This window comes from Lynx canadensis, chromosome B3, assembly GCF_007474595.2.
Source record: "Lynx canadensis isolate LIC74 chromosome B3, mLynCan4.pri.v2, whole genome shotgun sequence".
Taxonomy (NCBI): Eukaryota; Metazoa; Chordata; class Mammalia; order Carnivora; family Felidae; genus Lynx; species Lynx canadensis.
This window is the reverse complement of record NC_044308.2, coordinates 41,646,847-41,666,918: the sequence shown is the minus strand read 5'-3', so window position 1 is coordinate 41,666,918 and position 20,072 is coordinate 41,646,847. Positions and strand designations below refer to the sequence as shown.

General features: G+C 47.5%; 1 protein-coding gene and 1 pseudogene across 20 annotated transcripts in view; one reads left to right on the top strand and one right to left on the bottom strand.

Annotated features, from left to right (window-relative positions):
• Positions 1 to 15,959, bottom strand: part of LOC115516984 — a 118,344-nt pseudogene extending 102,385 nt beyond the window's left edge.
• Positions 15,845 to 20,072, top strand: part of TPM1 (tropomyosin 1) — a 28,488-nt gene continuing 24,260 nt past the window's right edge. For 2 of the 20 annotated variants that reach the window (XM_030318003.1, XM_030318002.1), the window contains exons 1-3: positions 15,846 to 16,071; positions 16,873 to 16,998; positions 17,200 to 17,325. In XM_030318003.1, the coding sequence (XP_030173863.1) occupies positions 15,958 to 16,071; positions 16,873 to 16,998; positions 17,200 to 17,325 (366 nt within the window). In that variant the 5' untranslated portion in view covers positions 15,846 to 15,957. Of the gene's footprint in view, positions 16,072 to 16,872; positions 16,999 to 17,199; positions 17,326 to 20,072 lie in introns of all 20 variants that reach the window. The other 18 variants (XM_030318007.1, XM_030318006.1, XM_030318017.1 and 15 more) reach the window with 15 other exon arrangements.

Below are 20,072 nucleotides of genomic sequence, written 5' to 3'. Positions count from 1 at the left end.
CCACAAACATATAACACAATGTGAAATGTCAAGCTTAAATGCAAACTCCCTCCTAACACTGTAGAAACTACCTGTGGTTTTGAAGCATCTCCTCGTTTTTCAAATATGTCAAAGACACACATTTTCCAGGCATTCATCCCAAAAGTAAACTCTCCAAAAAAAAGTTTATCACCCAAAAAGTAGGTGGATTGATGCTGTGCTCTTCCATATCAATCTCTGCCCAATCCCACCCTCTACACACAATGTTCAGGTCCCAGGAGGGTTTTTCTACAGCAATTTCTCAACACAGTGTTCACCATTGCTCGCTTAACTGGCTTAACTTTTTATTCCTTGCTTGAGCTGTAAGAATTGTTACTACTGAAATGTTTCTGAATTAAATCAAATCGGGTTCCAATGCCTGATTAAACTAACCTCAGTGTGAAAGCCCATGTTGGTCATTGGGGCGGGGGGGGGGGGGCTCCCTTGTCCCTTCCCTGAGGTTTTCATGATCCATGAGAAAATAGGAGCAAGTTCTCTGGTTGTGGTCAGTTAGAATCCCTGGTCCAAGCCTGTGGGGACTGAGCCACAAACATACCCATGACCACCATACCAAGCTCAGCCACGGAACGGAAGCCAAAGCTCCATAGGTATGGTCCTTAAGCATCCACCAGCCCACCCTGGGTTCCTGCCACCCTCAGGAATGAAGGTCTCCTGTCCTCTTTCCCACCCAAGCCCCAAGCCTGATCCCTTCTCCTCTAGGACAATCAAGCCTTTCTCCTAGCTGGGCCTAGACTTTACAGAAAAAAAAGCTCTGATGCTTTTCCTCTCCTTCCTGCAATCACACGCACAAAAAGCTGTCCATTACCAGCCCTCCACCCCATTCCACAGGGCAAGTTGTGCAGGACTCGAAACCAGGAAGGCTGGTGCCCTGCACATGAGGCTCAGGGAGGATTACCTCCGTTCTTCTGCTGATGAGCCTGCAGCAGCAAGAAGGACAAAACTCTCATTTTTCAATAACTTGATTATTAATTTATCTTCACCTAAACACATTTCATGTTCTTGATTCTAAAATAATCTACTTTTGAGATGCCTGAGTGGCTCAGTCAGTTAAGCATCCAACCCCTGGTTTTGGCTCAGGTCATGATCTCATGGTCCATGAGTTCGAGCCCCTGGTTGGGTTCTGCTCTGACAGTGCAGAGCCTGCTTGGGATTCTCTTTCTCTCCCTCTCTCTCTGCCCCTTCCCTGCTCGTTCTCTCTCTCTCCCTCCCTCCCTCCCTCCATCCCTCTCTCTCTCTCTTTCAATAAATAAACTTTAAAAAAGAAGAAGAAGAAAAGGCTTTGAAAAAATAAAATAATCTAGGTTTTTTTGGAGAAATCCAATGTAATAGAACTCATTCGTGTCCAGGCACCCAACAGGGGCTCCAGACAGCTTTGCCTATGAGTACTGAAAGATTGTGTGAAATCCACCTTGCATTTCCTTAAGAGAGAGAGAGAGGGAGGGAGGGGAAGGATGAGGGGAGGGGGAGGGGGAGAGAGAACATGTGCCTAAAAAGGGCAGAGGGAGAGAGAATCTTAAGTAGGCTTCACGATCAGCACCTGAGCAGAATTCAAGGGTCGGATGCTTAAAACAACTGAGCCACCCAGGCGCCCCTCCACCTTGCTTTTTTCAGCTGCCATCTGGCTTGTTACAATCTCGGGAACTAAGGTAAGGCTCCAAAAAGACTACACTCAGGGACTGGTTCGTCCCATGGGTCAACATGCCTCACTAAGGATTTGTCTATTTTATTTGTTGAAACGATTTGTTGTGTGTTAGGTCCTGTTGAAGATTATAAGAAAAAGATGGCATGGCCCCTACTCCCGTGACTTTGATTTTCTCATTGGGAAGGTATGCACCCGTGAGAAAGTTTCAGCTTAATAATAGTATAAAATAACAATGAAAGTAATGTCACAAGACAATTTAGCCCATCTCATTGATTTCTTGCAGTGATCCTGAGTGGTATTATGACCTCCTGTTTTGTAGATGAGGAAACTGAGGTTCAGAAAAGGGATCCTGTCCTCCCATAAACCGTGCTTCTGGTGGTGTAAGCTAACATGGGACCAGAGGAGCTGTTACACCCCCCCTCCGCCACCCCCACTCATCGCTAGCTTGCTCCCCACCTTCCCTGGCCTGCAAACTTCCCAACACATATACACACAACCTGGCTCTACCTTATGGTGCAACTGACTCTGCAATAGTCTATAAAAGTTTTATTGTTCCTTCTTTTAGAAAGTTGCTGGATCTCCCCAGCACTTGTAAATAATAGGGCACTGCCACCCCTGCCCCCACCCCGTCCCTAACCACAGGCACCCAGTGAGGATGAGGAAAATGGTCAGGGGAATCAGCGATCACAGACCTCCACCTGTAGGGTGTCCCGTGTGTTCCCACCTGTCAAAGAGAATATTCCCACTATTTCTCCTCCTCAGGCTCTAGCTCACGTCCATCCCTCCTGGAGAACCCTCCCTTCAAATTATGCTTGTCCACTGCACCCCACTAACAAGAACTTAGTCGAGATATTACCTCTCCGTCAATCCTTCCTCAGTTTCGTCCCTCCGTATGCTAGCATGCCAGTCTCGGAAACACCAGCATCGTTTGAAGGCACACTTCACCATCTGCTTCTTATTATAGTCATTTCTGGATTTGCTATCGGGGATTGAAGTCAGAGCTCTGAATCTGTGTCCAACCTCTGCCACCTATGACCTGTGCAAAATTGGGAAACTGAGCCAAAAGAAATTCACCCATAAAATGGGTTTTCTTGACGATGAAATGAGATAATAAGGAGAAAAGCATTTTGTGAATGATAAGAGGTGTCGCTTGTGCCCTGCTTAACCACTCTCTGCCCCAATTTGCAAATTCATAAAAATGAGTAGTAGTAACAGTGTGTCCCTTTGGGATTCGCAGCAAGGATTAAATGGGCTCACGTACGTAAAGCAAACTGAGCACAGTTCCCTGCCTCCATCTCTGACCCATACATGTTATCAGCAGGGCTGGGACCACAAACCCAGCAATATGCTCTTTACTCAGACCACGAGGTTGTGCAGGATTCAGGACGCCTTTGCAAACACTCGTCCACAAGGCTGACTTTTGGAATCTGGGCAGGAATTCCAATGCTCTGTAATAATCATCATCATCATAAACAGTTGGTGGTCCCTGAGTCTAGGAAATTAGTTTTTAGGGGCCAGGTCTGGCTGCGACGGAACGTGCCCTCCCCCTCAGAGGAGGCACTGCAGAGCACGTGTGCCTATAAAACCACAGCTGATCCTCAGTGTGAGATGAAAGAGCCGCCATCCTGCATGTCTGGCCGCTGCATCAGAGCCAGAAGTGCCCCTCAAATGGCAGTTCGTAGAGCATTGGCCTTGGTCCTCCACAAGCACTGTTATCTCCGAAGTGCTTCAGTTTGGCACAGAGTGAATAAATCAGTTTAGACTTTGGGTCGAGGATCTGTATGTGAGATGGCAAAGAAATCAGAGACTATCGAGCTAGAAGGGGCCAGTTTGGACCACGGTCCTTGCTGAGAACCTCCAAGCCAAGCCCCTCTGCCTTCCTCAACAGCCTCCCCACTTTTCAGGGGGAGGGGTCCACAGCCCTTCAGCACCCTGTGTCCCTAACCCTCTAGCTACAGTTGATACGACCAAGAGTGGGCCAGGCCAGGTCAATCAGATACTCTTCTTGAAATTCTGGAGTTGGAAATCAGACACGCTGGTGGGTTTCTTTGGGGACCTTTGCCAAGGTCACTTCTATGGATAGAAGAGAGAGCGGAAGGCAGACAAGAGAGAAGAGTATTGGGAACTTGGACCTGTTTCCAGGGAGGCAGCCCTATGCGACGAGGATCGCAAAAGTCACTCACCAGAGACCTTCAAATTCTTTTGCCTCATTGCTTTAGTTAATTAACACAGTGTCTTGCATGCAGTTGCTGCTGAATAAAAGCTTGTTGACACTTGAATTAATAATCAAAAACAGGTGAAAACCTAGTCACAGTGTCGATCTGGGGGAGAAACAAAGAGGCCCTGAGCTGCTCAAAATCAGGAGCCAGATTTATCTGCAGTTCAAAAACAGGAAACGACTCATCAGAATAGTGTTTACCCTTAGAGAGTATGTAGAAGGGGCACAAGGGGCTTCAGGAATGTTCTGATTCTCATTCTGGGTGCTGGCTACACAGGTCTGTTGAGTTTGGGAGACTTCAGTGAGCTGTATGTTTGCGACATGTGTACAGCTCTGTATGTGTGGTACATGTCGATGAAAATTTTTAAATAAGACAAATAAGGGTCAGGTCTTAACTCATCCCCAGAGCCTACCTGATGCAGTGCTGGTAGGAGTTCAAGGATCCACCTCCCTAGCATTTCCATACACGTGATATCTGGTTAAAATAACTAACTGAAGCAGCCTGGAAAAGCTTAGGAATCCGAGGGCCAAGTCCCAGAAGAGCAGCCTTGTTCTGAAAAGAGTTCGGGGTGGAGAAGGGCTCATTGCTAGGAGACCAACCCCGAATGGTGTAATAACATTGTGCTTGGGCTAACGTTTTATACACAGACCAACAAACAGACGTATGGGTGTGAGCATATGTTCACATGCCGTGGACCTTTTGATAAATTCAGAACAATTATATAAGTCAATCTTACTGAAACTTTCTACGTGGCAGGGACTCGTGGTTTACATTCCTTAAATAGTTCAATGATCACAACAACCCAATGAAGTGAGCATTACTATTTATCCTCATTTTTCAGATGAGGGAACTGAGGCACAGAGAAGTTTTAGTGACGTGACTAATGTCAGAAAGCAAATAAATGACAAAATCAGGTTGGTCTGATTCCAAAACTTATATATTTTTTAAATGTTTATTTTGAGAGCGAGAGAGTGCATGAGCACATGGGGGAGGGGCAGAGAGCGAGAGAATCCCAAACAGGCTCCATGCGGTCAGCACAGAGCCCAACGTGGGGCTCAACCTCTCCAACCGTGAGATCATGACCTGAACCAAGATAGAATTGGACGCTCAACCAACTGGGCCACCCAGTCGCCCCCAAAACCTATATTTTTAAAAGAATACTTCCCATCCCCCAAAAAAGTTATAAACAGAGGTTGGTACACTTGACTTCTCCAAGTAAAATGTAAATACTCAGTTTCATTCATCAATGGTTTACACTGAAGGCACATCTGGTAGCAAGACAAGTGAGCTTGTTTGTTTCAAGGGGTAAATAGGAAATCATTAATTTGCTGGTCATTTTTCCATATGTGAAAGTTGGAAGGGAAGCAATAGATGCAGCAGTTCTGTAATCATACTTCTCCCAACAATTTTATGAGGTGGGTATTTTTATCTCTAGTGTGCAGAAGTGAGGCGGGAAGAGATGAAGGACCTTCATCCCCATTCAGACTCTTGCCTGGATTACTCCAAAGCCCAAGAAGGCATTTTTACTCCCAAATATGGCAGCCTACATCCTTGTGTTGGCCTCTTAACTGGACCCTCTAGACTGTTGGATTGGACAGGAGGACTCATGTGGCCTGGCCTTGTGCTAGATCAGGTGTGCTCAGTGACTGGGCTGTTACTTCTCAGGACTTCTATTTGTCCCTTAGCAATACCAGGGCACCCAGGCCCAATAGCTCAGCAAGCACCAAGAAAAAGTGATCATGCCAAGGAGCACACCCACAATGGGTTCCCTGGAAAGGAGGAACCCAGAGAGCACCACCAACACTCATGCCTTGGAGGAATTTGCCTGATGACTAAAAAGTCACAAGCCATGCCAGCTTCCCCAGAGAAGAGAAGGACGTTAAGTAACAGCTTTCCCGCTAACAGCACACCTGGGAAAAGTACATCATTTCCAGCTATGAGCTCACCATCCTTGCTCAGACTTCAAGGCTGACAGAGAGTGAGTGGAGGTGAAAACAAGCTATGGTGAGCTTTGCTTTCTCTCTTTGCTTAGCTGAGAAGATTCTGGCTGTGGGCTTTCCTGTTGCTGTTAATGCTATGTAACTGCAAGATATTGTGACTGCTACTCTTTTAATTCACACATGGGACATTCGTTCACTCAATAAATGTATAATGTGGGCCTATTTCCATCAAACATTAGGAGGCGTGATGCAGTCTGGCAGTCAAGAAAGGGAATTCTGTGGCGGTCTGAAATGGGTTCAAGTCCTAACCTTGTTCAGGCCCGGTCCAGTGAGAGTCTGCTGCTGTTATTACTCGTGTGATTACTCAGTGGAAGCTGGGTGCTTGTCAGGAGAGGGAGAGTACTCAAGGAGTGTTCCTGCTAGGAGAGGCATTAAGACAAGAACACAAATAGCCCACGATTGTGAAATAGGAAACATGCAGAATATGACAAGTAACCTAATAGGCAACTGAGAATTGTAAGCAGTGTCTCTTTCAAAATTGTTCCTTGGGGAGGCCTCATATTTACATATAAAGCATTGTTGCTGAGAGTTAAAGGAGCTTCTTAACATTTATTAATTTATCATTATAATACAAGTAAAACATTTTTTACTCTTTTTTAAAGTCATGTCTACCTTCAACGTGGAGCTCTAATTCACAACCCCAAGATCAAGAGTCACATGCTCTACTAACTAAGCCAGCCAGGCACCCTCATATTCATTTTTTAACTGTGGAAAGTACAGAAAGCATTTCAGAAATGTCTCAAAATTCCATCATCGAAGCAACTATAGTCAATATTGTGCATATGTTCTTTTGAGTTTTTTCCAGAAGTATTTTTGAGCTCCACATTTGGAACCTCTATTCCCTTAGACTCTGTAGCACATTCTTTTGACTTTGCCTAGTGAGACAGATCTTTATCCTTTGAAGGTAGGTTGTATGTTAGAAACATTCACAAGTCGTCAGGAACCAGGTGTGGCAAATTTTTTTATAAATTTTTTTTTTCAACGTTTATTTATTTTTTGGGACAGAGAGAGACAGAGCATGAACGGGGGAGGGGCAGAGAGAGAGGGAGACACAGAATCGGAAACAGGCTCCAGGCTCTGAGCCATCAGCCCAGAGCCCGATGCGGGGCTCGAACTCACGGACCGCGAGATCGTGACCTGGCTGAAGTCGGACGCTTAACCGACTGCGCCACCCAGGCGCCCCAGGTGTGGCAAATTTGATGTGATCAAGCCAAGGGCACGTTGCTTTGGGTCCAAACACAAGATGATAGAGTAATGAAACTAATTTTATTGGGTGGCTTGTCAAATAGCTCTAATGACAGTTCCAGTGAGTTGCTTGAAATTTCACTTTGCATAAGCAGCGACTTAGAAATAAAAGGTCTCCAGGGCACCTGGGTGTTTCAGTCAGTTAAGCATCCAACTTCAACTCAGGTCATGATCTTGTGGTTCCTGGGTTCAAGCCCTGCGTTGGATTCTGTGCTGACAGCTCGGAGCCTGGAACTGTTTCAGATACTGTGACTCCCTCTCTCTCTCTTCCCCTCCCCCACTCATGCTCTGTCTCTCTCTTAAAAGTAAACATTTAAAAAAATTGTTTAAATAAAAAATAAAAAGGGGCGCCTGGGTGGCTCAGTCGGTTAAGCGTCCAACTTCGGCTCAGGTCATGATCTCGCGGTCCGTGAGTTCGAGCCCCACGTAGGGCTCTGGGCTAACCGCTCAGAGCCTGGAGCCTGTTTCAGATTCTGTGTCTCCCTCTCTCTCTGACCCTCCCCCGTTCATGCTCTGTCTCTCTCTGTCTCAAAAATAAATAAACGGTAAAAAAAAAATTTTTTTTTTAATAAATAAATTAAATAAATAAATAAATAAATAAATAAATAAAAAGATTTCAGGGCCAGAATGCTGAGTTGTTCATTTTTAACTTCTGGGCACCCGAAGTTAAAAATGTTATTCCTGACAAGTAATAGGCACTTAAAAACAGTCGGGTACCATGAAGGAGATCAACCACTTTATGTTTTAATTGATTGTTAATTGCTGTGTAGTTTTGGCTAGCATTCCTTCCTCTAGGAGACTCAAGAGATTATAAACCCTCCCGAATTTTCCATAATATACTGAAGAATATATTTTGAAAGAAGAGCAAAGGGGAAATAAGAGATTGTTAACACTTTAATTATTCAATTCATAAAAATGTTCCAGTTATAAAATTAAATATATGGCTATACTCCCTTTTGACCACCATATTCAATCCTATCCACCCCCCCCCCCAACTCCTTAGAGGAAATGAAGTCAGTTATCATATTGATATGCACTAGCCAATTATTGTATGTTTGTGTATGTGTGTATATATATAATATATGACATATATAAAGCATACATATCATTTTTTACTAAATTGTATCACTATATGTATGATTCACTGCTTACATTTTTTCAGTCAAGTAAATTAAAACTGACTTCTTTAAGGGGGACAAGACCCATTTACATATTTAAGTGCTGGTTCACTTCCTTTGAAAATAAGCTCTTGATGTCATAGGACTCCCATAGCCCTTCCATGGCATTTGGGAGAATTTAGAGGAGCCAGAGAAGTCAGCAGATGCACAGAAGAACTTCCCCACGGGCTAGCCTCGAATTTATCAGCGCAGCACCTCACATGTGACAGTGGCACTGAGGAATGTGGTGGATAACATGAACTGATGTCAAACTCCAGGATTAGACATCTCCTAAGAGATTCCCTTTATCCTTCATGACCCATGATGCATCTGTCCTCCACAAAGGTATCTGGCTCCTTGAGAACATATTTCTATTTCCAGCTTGTACCACCTTTAGGGGCTAATGAATTCAATAAATTATATCTGCATTGAGAAAGAGGTTTGCATCCCTACCATTATCATCTGAACTAAAACAGCTGGACTTTGTCTCTTCGCATATTTTCGTGGATAGCAAAAGAGGATTTTGCTTCAGGGAAATGTGGACTGAGATTCTCGTATTCCCTCTATCTAGCACAAACAGTAGAGGGTGAAATGGAAGCTGGGAGCCAGGAATAGAGTCATTATAACTCAGCTGGCTGGCATCTAGATAGACAGATCCAGTGGTTTTTCTCCAACCTCTTCCCAAGGCAGATGTCACACGTCTCAGCTAGCATCTGTAGCAGCCCCACAGTTTGGGGAGGAACAAGGAACAGAGCTGGAAATGAAATGGCTCCTGTAAGAAAAGCCTCCCTTGGGTGGTATTTTAGGACATGAGCTCAGGCTGCCTTGTCCTCAGTCATCTTGCTAGCATTTAAGCAGCCCCTTGGGTCACAGATCATGGCAGGTGCTGGGAAGGAAAGAAGGCCATGCTAAAAATAACCAGCCTCTTCTGGAACTCTGCCTGCTGCTGGGAGCTCCCTCCTCAAGCGGCAGCACCTCAGAAAAAGAGCAGAGTTTCCTCCACCTCAAGCAGTAGGAAAGGCCTGGCTCTTTCCTCCTCTGCAGTCATTGATGTGGAAATGGTCCTCTGGAGAAAATACTCTCAAAGAAGCATTTCTACTGAGAAATAGCAATTTCGATTAAAGCAAGAAAACGGGCTCTCTTAAGGAGAAGCCAGGGTCCCAGTAGAAAGTGCTGACGGAGAAGGGTTTTGCTAGACCGCCAAGAAAGGGTCTTTACGAAAACAAGGAAGTCCACCGCTTATTTTCGGTAACCTGGGCCCACCCATAGGCCTCCAACCCAAATAATCGCCACTGAAAATTGAGCTGTTGGCAGGGGCCTGGCAAAGTCGCAGGAACAAAGTTCTAGAAATCCCAGGTTTGCGCATGCCGAACACAGCGGTCCTCCGAGAGCCCGGATGGGTGGTAGCTAGATGTCAGCTCGAGCGTGAGGCTCAGGCTAGCCCACGTCCACGGGCATTTCTGTGTCAGGTTTCACATCTGCGGAGCAAGAGTGGGGTTCTGCCTGCCACTCAGGAGGCTTCAAAGGTCACTTTCACATATGTTCCTGTTAAGGACATCAGTGGAAACTTGAGAACCAAGTATAAAAATATAAAAATGAACAGGTGGCATCCAATGCGAAAAGAATGCGGGGTTTGCCGGGAAGTAATGATTAAAACCATTCCAAAGCTTAAATGTGGCCCCTGAGGCTGGCTCAAGTCTCTGGACTGCAAAGTCTGTGGACGTTTTCATTTCTGCACAGTCTGGGCCTTGAGGAAGCTGCTATGCTGGCCTCATATCTTGTCTTTGTTTTCCCCCAAACATACTACCTGGATTGATTGGTGGCTCATTCTTTCGCCAACCCGGTGGTTTTAGCAGGTGTAGATTTCTTTTTCTTTTTTTTTTTTTTTTTTTTAGCAGGTGTAGATTTCTAACAATTGCCTCAAACTCTCCCTTGAAGCTACTAGGAACAAAATTAATGTACCTGCCTTTCTCTCTTCATGAAGATGTCCTTCTTTTCCCATCTTGAGCCATAAACATAGAGAAAGGTCTCATTGGTCCAAACACGCTTTCTCACCAGGTTATCCCAATAGCCGAGGACGGTGGGGTTTAGGAACCGGGGTGGTAGTACAGAGATGGCCTGTACAAGATAAGACACCCTTTCAGTCCCAGCCTCATTACTGTCACTTTTTCACCATGTTCGTATGGATAAATGACTTCTGGTGGCCCTGAGTTCTCTCCTCCTCACCTTATAATATGTTACTTTTCAATATGAAATCAAATATTAATATAAACACGACTGCAGAAGGGTTAATGGAAAGAACACCGTTGCTGGGAGCTGGGACATCCATGTTCCTATCCTTGCACTCCCACCTCCCAGCTAGGTGATCTGGAGACAGCCACTGCCCTTGGCATTCTAATCTTTAGAGGGGGAATAACAGTCCTCATCCTGATGCTGTCACAAGTTGTAAGGAGGAGGTAATAAACTTGAAAGTGCTTTTTAAACCGTACGTCCTTAGGGACTATGGCCACTCTTGAGGCTGCTAAATTCCACAAGTCAGGCTTGATTAAACCTATACGTAGCTGCTGCTGTCGTAAGAAGAGATTTGTCAGGCAGGAAAAGCCATATGCCTCTTTTCATACTAGGAGAACCATTTTGCCCGTGCCAACCCTCCAGGTCGCAAGCACACTCGGGTGACTCGCAGCGGGATATGGGACCAGCCGTGTGTCACTGAACAATGGAGGAAGGCATCCACATAGCCTCAAGACTTTTCTCAAGGCTCTGAACCCTTCCTGGAAACAGAGCCTATTTTCGTTGGGTCCTTGGTGGTAGCATCACAAGCCCTTGAGAAAGAAAACTCCCTTGTGTACGAGGAGAACATGCTGTATCTTGTTCCGTGAGACAGTGAGCCATGAGCATAATAATACGCTGCATTCCAAAACCCAGTGGAAGAAGCAATTGTCTCTAGGTTTAATTATAGATTCTTCACTTTCCCTTAATTGCTTGAGTCAGCACTGTTGACTCCGGGGCAGTCACCATACACAGGTAGAGCTATTGCTGTCGAACAAGGTGTGACTATCAGGTAATGAGGTTTTCGGTTGGTTCGGTTTTTTAAACAAACAAACCCTCACGTACATATTCAGGTAAGTGCTCCTGTTAAAGGTGTCGCTGATGTAACATAAGCTTTGCTTATGTTAACTCTCTTTTCTAACCAAATATTGGGAAATGTAGTGTGGCCGGTATGGGTGCTCTTGTGGGAGTAAAGGGACAGTATTTTTAATACTAGAGCTCTCCTAGAAAACCTGAGATATGTGATCCTCATAGCTATAGGAGGCACAGACAGCATCTGGGACAATGATAGTAACCCTGTTGGAAATACACATTAAGTGACCCCTAGAGAGAGGGTTTTATCCTCAACATACAGATTTTCCTGGAGGAAAAGATCCACGTCTCCTATTCACCATCCATGATCCCATAAACTCTAGTTAAATGCCTTGCATACCACAAGCATTCAATATATATTTGAAGGACGTCTGTCCTACCTTGTCACAATACTTACATTTATTCTTCAGAAAATAAACCATCGAGCCCATGTTTTCAATAGAAATAAATCTTTGGAGACTAGTTTTGATATCTTCCCTTCCCAGTCCTGTTTCTCCTGCTTACCTGTAGCCATTGAATAGTCATTCAACAAACATTGATTGAGAAATGACTGAATACTAAGCACTGGAGAAATCTGGAAATTCCACAGACATTCTTAGTGTTCACAGAGAACCTCAGGGCCAAGGTGTTGTGCAGGCTTCTGCAACGCCATGATTTGGTCAGCTTTTTACTTTCAAAGAACACAGACTCTCTCATGTTACCCCAGGAAAGAAAGGGAGTTATTATAAGGACACTCGGAACTGAAATATGATCATATTCTCCCAGTCTCTCTCTCTCTCAATGGTGCTTCTGTTTATCTTGATATGTCTACTCCATTCCTTCTCCATAACCAGACTTCTCTGCTTCCTCAAAATTTAGATGATGCATGACCTATTGTAGTATATTAGTCAAGAGAAGCTAGTTATGCTTCAGTAAAAACAGCCCCCATCTCAGTGACCTAAAATAGCAAAGGTATATGTCTCACTCGAGCACTTGCTCACCAAGGGTTAGTTGGGAGAGGGGGGTGCTCCTCTTATCACAGCCACTTGGGAACCTAGAATGACAGAGCAGCAATAATCTTGAAAAGGGAACATGAGGAGGCATGTGCTCTTAAAGTGTCCACCATACATCACTTCCACTCACATTTCCTTGGCCAAAGCAAGTCAATGACCACAACTAACTTAATTGAGTGGGGATGTGCAATCCTACCAAGGCCCTGATTGGAGAGAAAGCCAAAATATGTATAAATACCCTTAATCATTCTCGTACAAGGCATCTTCAGCCCAAGACTGCAAACCCCTTTTGTTTCAGCAGCCACAGCTAATGATTCATATTTTCCATGTTCCTTCATTCAAACTGCAGTGAGAGAAAAGCTGAGTGGCCCAGTCCGTCTTGGCCTGACAGGCTGCAACCTATGTCCCTGGTTAGCCCGTGGATCTGTCCTTAAGTTATGGCCAATCATCTGGGGACAGGCGTATGCACTGTCTGTCCAGACCACGCCCATGGCTGTCCAGCCCACACCTCTTAATCCTCTCCAGCCACCAGAAGATCTGTCCAGTGTGGAAGAAATTGTTGTTTGAGTTAAGTCATGATGTTTGCTTGTCCTAGCCCTTGGTGGCAGGTCATAGACGGTGCGGTCCATCAAGCTAGGTGGGGTCTGGCCATGAGACTATTTATGGGGCAAACTCTCAACAATGGTGAGGTGGAAATGAGGGAGCCCAGGGACCTGCTACGTTAACCCATCAGTGTAGGATCAATGATGGCGCACTAAAAGATTTAAAAAATTGGCTCTATGCAGCTCTTTTTCCACCCTTGGACACCACAATCTTCCTCCTCTGAATATGGACCTAGGTGGGAGGAGCAGAGAGGGTAACAGAACTGGATGACTTCAACCCACATGAGAAGACCTGAATGTGTGAACCTGAAATTCAAGTCCCATATTCCCCCATCTATCTTTCCAGTCTCATGTCCCAGTCTCGTGTTCACCCCCAAATAAGCCTACTATCCAACCACCATCAAACATTCCTTTTTCTTCCCTTGGCTCCTCCAATACCCTCCTCTCTGACTGCTACCCTTCCTCTAAAATCAGTCTAAAAATCACCACTTTCCAGAAAAGTGTTTTTTCTGTCTGCCATGACCTGGTCACTTCTAGGTCTTCCTCCTCTGAATTCTAAAACCTCTGCTCATGCTGAACACCCGGAGGACACAGACAGGCCGGATTCACTTTGGAATCCCAGAGCTTAGTGCCTGCCTAGTATGTAGCAGTTGCTCACCGATGGGGTGTTTAATGAACGGTCTGTAGCATTGGACATTTAAGGAAACTTTAACAAGTTCCTCTGCTATATTAGGCACGGTGGAGAAAAGTTAGTAATATATGATCTCTCCAGGAGTTTCTCTAGTTCAGTTGCCTAGTTTCACAGATGAGAACATTGAGGCCAAGAGAGGAGGAATGATTTGCCCTTTGCCACCCAAGCAGCCACTATCTACTGAGCTCTTTGCTATGTGCTAGAAAAAAAAAAAAAAATGCTTTTCACTCTTTATCTCATTTTCACCCTTGGAACAACCCTAGGAAGACTTTTTATACCTACTTTCCAGAAGAGAAAACTGAGGCTCAAAGAGATTGTAACCTGGCTAAGGCCACATTGCAAGAAGGTAGCCAGGCCGGGTTTGGATCCTAGAGTCTGACTCCCGAGACTCTTGCCTCCTATGCAGAGCTCCAAGGTAGGGAGTCAGCTCCTTATGGTCCATGCATCTGTATATTGCCCAGAGGCCTTGAACTTTTCTGTGTTCCAGTGGCTGGGTTGACACATGGTGATTTAAGGGTTGTGGTGCATTTTTGTGCCACACAGCTCCTATGTACACAGGTCTAACATTCTGACCATTAGGTCAGGGTATTTTTTCCTGCCTGGGCAGTTGGGCTAGTGGAAGAAACCTGATAAAATCCTGGAGAGGAACTTGATCATTCTCTGAAGGACTTACAAGTTGTTTGGCCTGCCTAATCTGCTCAGGCACCGTCTGGGGAATATTCGGTATCCATGTAGTACAGGTTGTGAATTGCTCCGTGGGGACTGTTAACAAGACCCTCACCAACTCCATCACAGCCAGTCTCAGACAGGGCCCTGGGGCAGCCCCCTTTCCTCCTCTCCCACCAAAGCTCTGAAAAGAACAGGCTTTTCCCCCTTGGGAGCTGGGAGGTGTAGGAGATGGAGAGAAAATCCTCCTGCCTCCAAGCAGAGATCACTCTACAGAGCTGGATCTGGTCCCTCCTCAGGGATATGGCTGTGGGTACAAGGACTTCGCTATGACACTCAGCCCACGTGTCGGCAACCTGGTGTCTGAGCACCTAAACATGGAAAGAGGCTGACACCCTAAAATCAGTGCAAGAAGAATGACAAAAAGCTAGATCTGGAGGCATCTCAGGGATCATCTCCACCCCCCCCCCCCCCCGGATATGAAAAGATGAGGAAACTGCACTGAAGATGCAGCACTGAAGCTACTTGTCAAGGTCACACAGCTGCTGGTGATGGAGAACCAAGACCAAGGTGCCCGAGTCAAAACTCAATGTTCTTTCCGCTTAAACTCCCAACCACCCACCTACACACCGACTCACGCCTTCCTACCCTTGGCCATAGCACCGCACACAGGCGCACGCACAACTAAGCCAACTGAGTCCTGTGTCCCTGAAGTCTTTGACTGCCCCTCCCCTGGGAAGAAGGACACACAGAAGACAGATTCGCAGACACCCTGACCCGCACCAGCAGACAAGTCTCGGGAGCAGCCCCGGGGCCTTCCTCTCCACTCTCCTTTTCTGTGCACCAGTTGAGTTTCCGAGAAAGGGAGCGTCCAGATAACACCTGGCGAGCTGAGAGCCGCCAGGGAAGCACGGGGCCGGCGCGGGTGCGGGGAACTCGCAGACCGGGCCCCGCGCGGCCGCTGCTCCGGGGGCCCCCGGGGCGGGATGCTGAGAGCGCCGGGGTCTGGCGTCTCCCCGGGGCCACGCGCGCCCACTACCTGACCCACGCTGCCCCGGCCTCCTGGGGCTCTGGCGGGCCCGGCTCGGGACCCCGACGGCAGGGCACCGGCTCCGGGAGGAGGGGGCGCGGAGGGCACAGGGCACAGGTCAGGGCCCCGGCCCGGCTCGGCCCCAGCGAGGGCTGGACGCCCTCTCCCTGGCGCGCAGGTTTGGGAACAGGGCGGCCTCGCCCGGCCGCCGCCTCAGCGGCTCCGGTCCCCATATATAGTCATATCCACCGTCAACTGGGAGGCCGGCAGGCGGCAGCGAATGGGCGCGCGGCCCCCGCGGGAAGGAGCGGGGCGGGGGCAGGGGGCGGAGGGAGGAGAGGGGGAAAGGGGGCAGGAGAAAAAAGCTTTTCCAAAAAAGTATTGGCTGTCTCGAGGAATGCGGTCGCCCCCTTGGGAAAGTACATATCTGGGAGCAGCAGGCGGCTCCGCGCTCGCACTTCGGCTCGGCCGCCCCACCGCGCACTCGCCTCTCCGCTCCCGCCGCAGCCCCAGGGCCCCTCGCCGCCGCCACCATGGACGCCATCAAGAAGAAGATGCAGATGCTGAAGCTCGACAAGGAGAACGCCTTGGATCGAGCGGAGCAGGCGGAGGCCGATAAGAAGGCGGCGGAGGACAGGAGCAAGCAGGTCTGCGCCTCCCCGGCCCTGCGCTCCCCCCGCCCTTCACGGCGCCCCCGGGCCCTGTGCGCCTGGCACCCCTTCCCGGCCGCTCACCCCGAGGACAAGGGGAGCCACTCCCCACCCCGCCACTCCTGGGAGGCCGGGGACGCGCAGCTGAGAAGGGGGAGGGGAAGAGCAAGACTCAGGCTTACGCTAACTTTTTGGTCTCGTCCGGGGACGTTTATTTCCCTCCTCGGCTTCCCAGAGCCCGCGAGGTCTTCTCAACCCCTAGAGACACTTGACTCTCAGGATCGGGGATCAATGTTGGACCGGAGTTGGGGGGCGAGTAGGTTAGGGTGAATCGAGTCCAGAAAGTGTTAGAAGTTCTTCTGGACTTTTGACTGGAAAGAATAAAACCTTCAACTGGGGTAGAGCCTGAGCAGGGGGAAGGGGCAGGGAGGTGGAGGTGGAGGTGGGGGCGGGGGGGGGGGTCGAGTCTTGAAGTTTTTTCATAAGAACAAAGATGGAACGGAATGGAGAGTACGGCCCGAAAGCCAGGGAGACTGGGGCGTTTTTCTGCACCCCCAGTGGTGGACTTGAGCGCGCTGGGACCTTGGCAGGATTCTCGTCCCGCGGGAGGTGGGGGTGCAGGGTGGGCCACAGTGCGGTTCCATATTCAGGAGAGAAGAGGTTACTTAGAGACCCTTGAACCCCGAGTCGGCAGCGCCCCAAGCCGAGGGGCCGCAGCCAACCAGGCGCTCGTGTGTTGTGTGTGTCTAACACCCGGTCCGTGCCGGCCGCCCGCGCCCGCCCGCCGCTGCCCCCCAGCTGGAGGACGACATCGCGGCGAAGGAGAAGCTGCTGCGGGCGTCGGAGGACGAGCGGGACCGGGTGCTGGAGGAGCTGCACAAGGCGGAGGACAGCCTCCTGGCCGCGGATGAGGCCGCCGCCAAGGTACCCGGGGCGCGCGGCGCAGCACGGCGCACGAATGGCTAACTCTGTCTCTCTCTTTCTCTCTCCCTCCCTGTCTTTCCCTCTGTCTCTCTGCTGTCCCTGTCCTTCTGGTTCTGTGCACCCACACCCCTCCCCCGCGGGATCACGCTGCCTGCTGCACCCCACCCCCACCCCTCCCCGTCCCTCACGGCCAACTCCCAGCTGGAAGATGAGCTGGTGTCGCTGCAAAAGAAACTCAAGGGCACCGAAGATGAACTGGACAAATACTCCGAGGCTCTCAAAGATGCCCAGGAGAAGTTGGAGCTGGCGGAGAAAAAGGCCACTGACGTAAGTGCACGCACACAGTATCTCCCTCAACTCCTGCCCAGTGGCCACTCTGAGGTCACCACAATGGCCAAGGGGCAATGGAGGAGGGTCACCTCTTCCTGCTGGACACCCGCACACAGCCCTGACATGGCCCAGAGCACTGGATGCTGCCTCAGACTTCTATTGCACACGTTCATTTATACTTCATCCACTCCTCTCTCTTTTTCTCCTTCTTTCCCCCACTCCTGGGGGTGGAGGTGGGTGGGTGAGAAGCTGGGAGTGGAGTGGCTGAAACTGGATGCTGGAGGTGAACCTTGCCTCCCTGGTGGCAGAAAACCTCTGCGGTGTCATCACCAAGGTTTGTGCAAACAGAATGCCTAGTTTACTTTCTTTCCTTTGCAGCCTCTGGTGGGTGGGAATGCCTGGTTTTCAATGGTGAGTCTAGTCAGGGTACAGAGGGCCTGGTCTCTAAATTGAAGGAATGACATGGTGCTACTTTTACTTAGAAGGCTGAGCTTGATGTTGGGGTGCAGAGACACTTGAGGCCTCCTTGCTCACTAGGGAAGCCTTAATCCAGCCCTTAAGATCTGCCTGGGAAGATGATACTTGCTTGGGTCTGCAGTCTGACAGCACTAGATCCTGAAAGTACCCTGGGAGTTATATATAGCTCAGTGCTTTATATGGTATAGTGAGCTAACTGCCCCCTGCCCCTCCTGCTTGCCCCACCCCCACCTGTCAGCCTTCTGACAACCACCACATAGTTTCAGGGGTGATGCACACACTGCAAAAACTCTACCAGCACTTTGTCCATTGCCCTTTGGAATCTTTTTAGCTGAAGAGCTTGTCTCTTCTGCTCCATAAGTCAAGCCAAGCATTAGATTTCCAAAGGAACGACTTCTTTTCACACTGTTGGATTCCATTGTAGAAGCTCATTAAGGCTAGAGGCCCAATTAGGAAAGAATTCCTTGCGAAGTTAGTAACAATTCCAAGAATGTATGAGCACCGGGGAAAGCTGTGCCCAGAAGTTGAACTACCAAGCACAATGGCAGAATTTTTTGTATGAGAGTAAAATGCAAATTGCTGGAGGGTCTTGGGCCTTGAAACCAGTAATGGCTTTTTGTGGCGTGAAAGGCTTAAAATGTAATCTCCAAGCATGCTTTGCAAATGGGAAATCCAGACATAGGACATTTAGAATCGACCAAAAAAAAAAAATTCTTTTTTCAATGAACATCAAGATTACTGGAAACGGGGTTCACAGAAGCACTGACTTAGCTAAAACATTAAAGCTACAAACTACCTGGCTTTAGAAAAAGAGCCAAAAAACACATATAACTCTGTGTCTGCTTTGTATAATGTAGATCATATGTCTGCTTCGTGTAAGGCTAAATGGAGGATGTCTGTCTCCCCCAAATTCTCCAGCAGGACGTTTATTTAGCTTTTTCAAAAGAGCCGCTGATAGATCAAGGAGAGATATTCCTTATAAGGAAAAGAATGCAGAGAATTTGAAAATAGCCTAGTAAGACTGAAGGAGAAAAAAGCGACTACAATTCTTAAAGGGAAAAAAAAGATCATAATTATTGTAACTATGTAGTGCTATCATGTCTTTATTGAAAAGTCTTGTTTAAGGGAGCTTTGGAATGAAGTGGGGCAGAAGCGGATGAGGATATTTAAAGCCACCTTGGTGGAGGCGGGGTTAGCAAGGGAGGGAGCTTTTTGAAACTGTGTTTTGGTTTCCTACTGGAAAACTGTCCCTAATATGGTACTTTTTTTTTTTTTATAGTAGATTGATCATTGAACTTTTAAGATATTGTAGGTTGTTTGGAATGTGTAGGGATGTTGAAGAAGAACATTTGCAAAGAAATGCTATATTTAAAGTGATTTCCTAACAAAAATAATCAAGAGTTAAGGAGGAAGAGACCGATATCACTAAAGAAAGCGGGAGATAGGAGGTCAGCTTCCTGAAGTAGAATCATATTACATTTGGAATTAGGACATTTCACTGTCATTACTCACCAATTTAAAACCATTTTTACATTTTCCTACTACTTAAAACCTTTTTCTACATATTTACCAATACTTTACAAATGTTATTCCAAAAGAAGTGTCTTCCTAGCTTAAAAGATTGTAATTCACAAGGTAGCAAGCATCCTGATGCTTTTCTTTGGAAACTTTTGGTGTTCCACCTAAATGAGGCTGAATGGGATCAAGGGCTCCATTTTTTCTCTGGCCCCCAACCCCTTCGCCAGTATTGTGATGTATCTGATATTTGCAGTATGTGAGTTTTTATTCCTTGCAGGTCTTTGCTTCCTAAATCAGTGATTCTCAACCTTATGTAAACAATCTCCTAGGGAGGTTTTAAAAGCCCAAATTCAGACTGCACCCCAGGCCAATTAAATCAGAATCTCTGGGAGTGGAACCCACGCATTTGTATTTTTTAAATGTGCACCCAAGGTTGAGAACTGTTCTAAACTCTTGTATAATGACATCAGCATTAAAATGAACTCACCTAAAACTGTCTTTCCCAGGTGTTTGAAAAGCAGGACATTAAGTCATTAGTTGGCTGCTTTAGAGCACTTGCAAGTGTCCAGTAGTTTCCTTGGCGCCCCCTTCCTCCACCTTCAAAGTTGGAGCCCACTGTCTGGACTCCTCTGGGGGAGGAGTTGTAACCTCCCGCCTGACCAGATGAACTGTGTGGAAACAAAGCGAGAGGCTCCACCTACAGGGCGTGAGGGCACATGCTGAGGTTTGTGAGAGTCTCAGCGGAGACT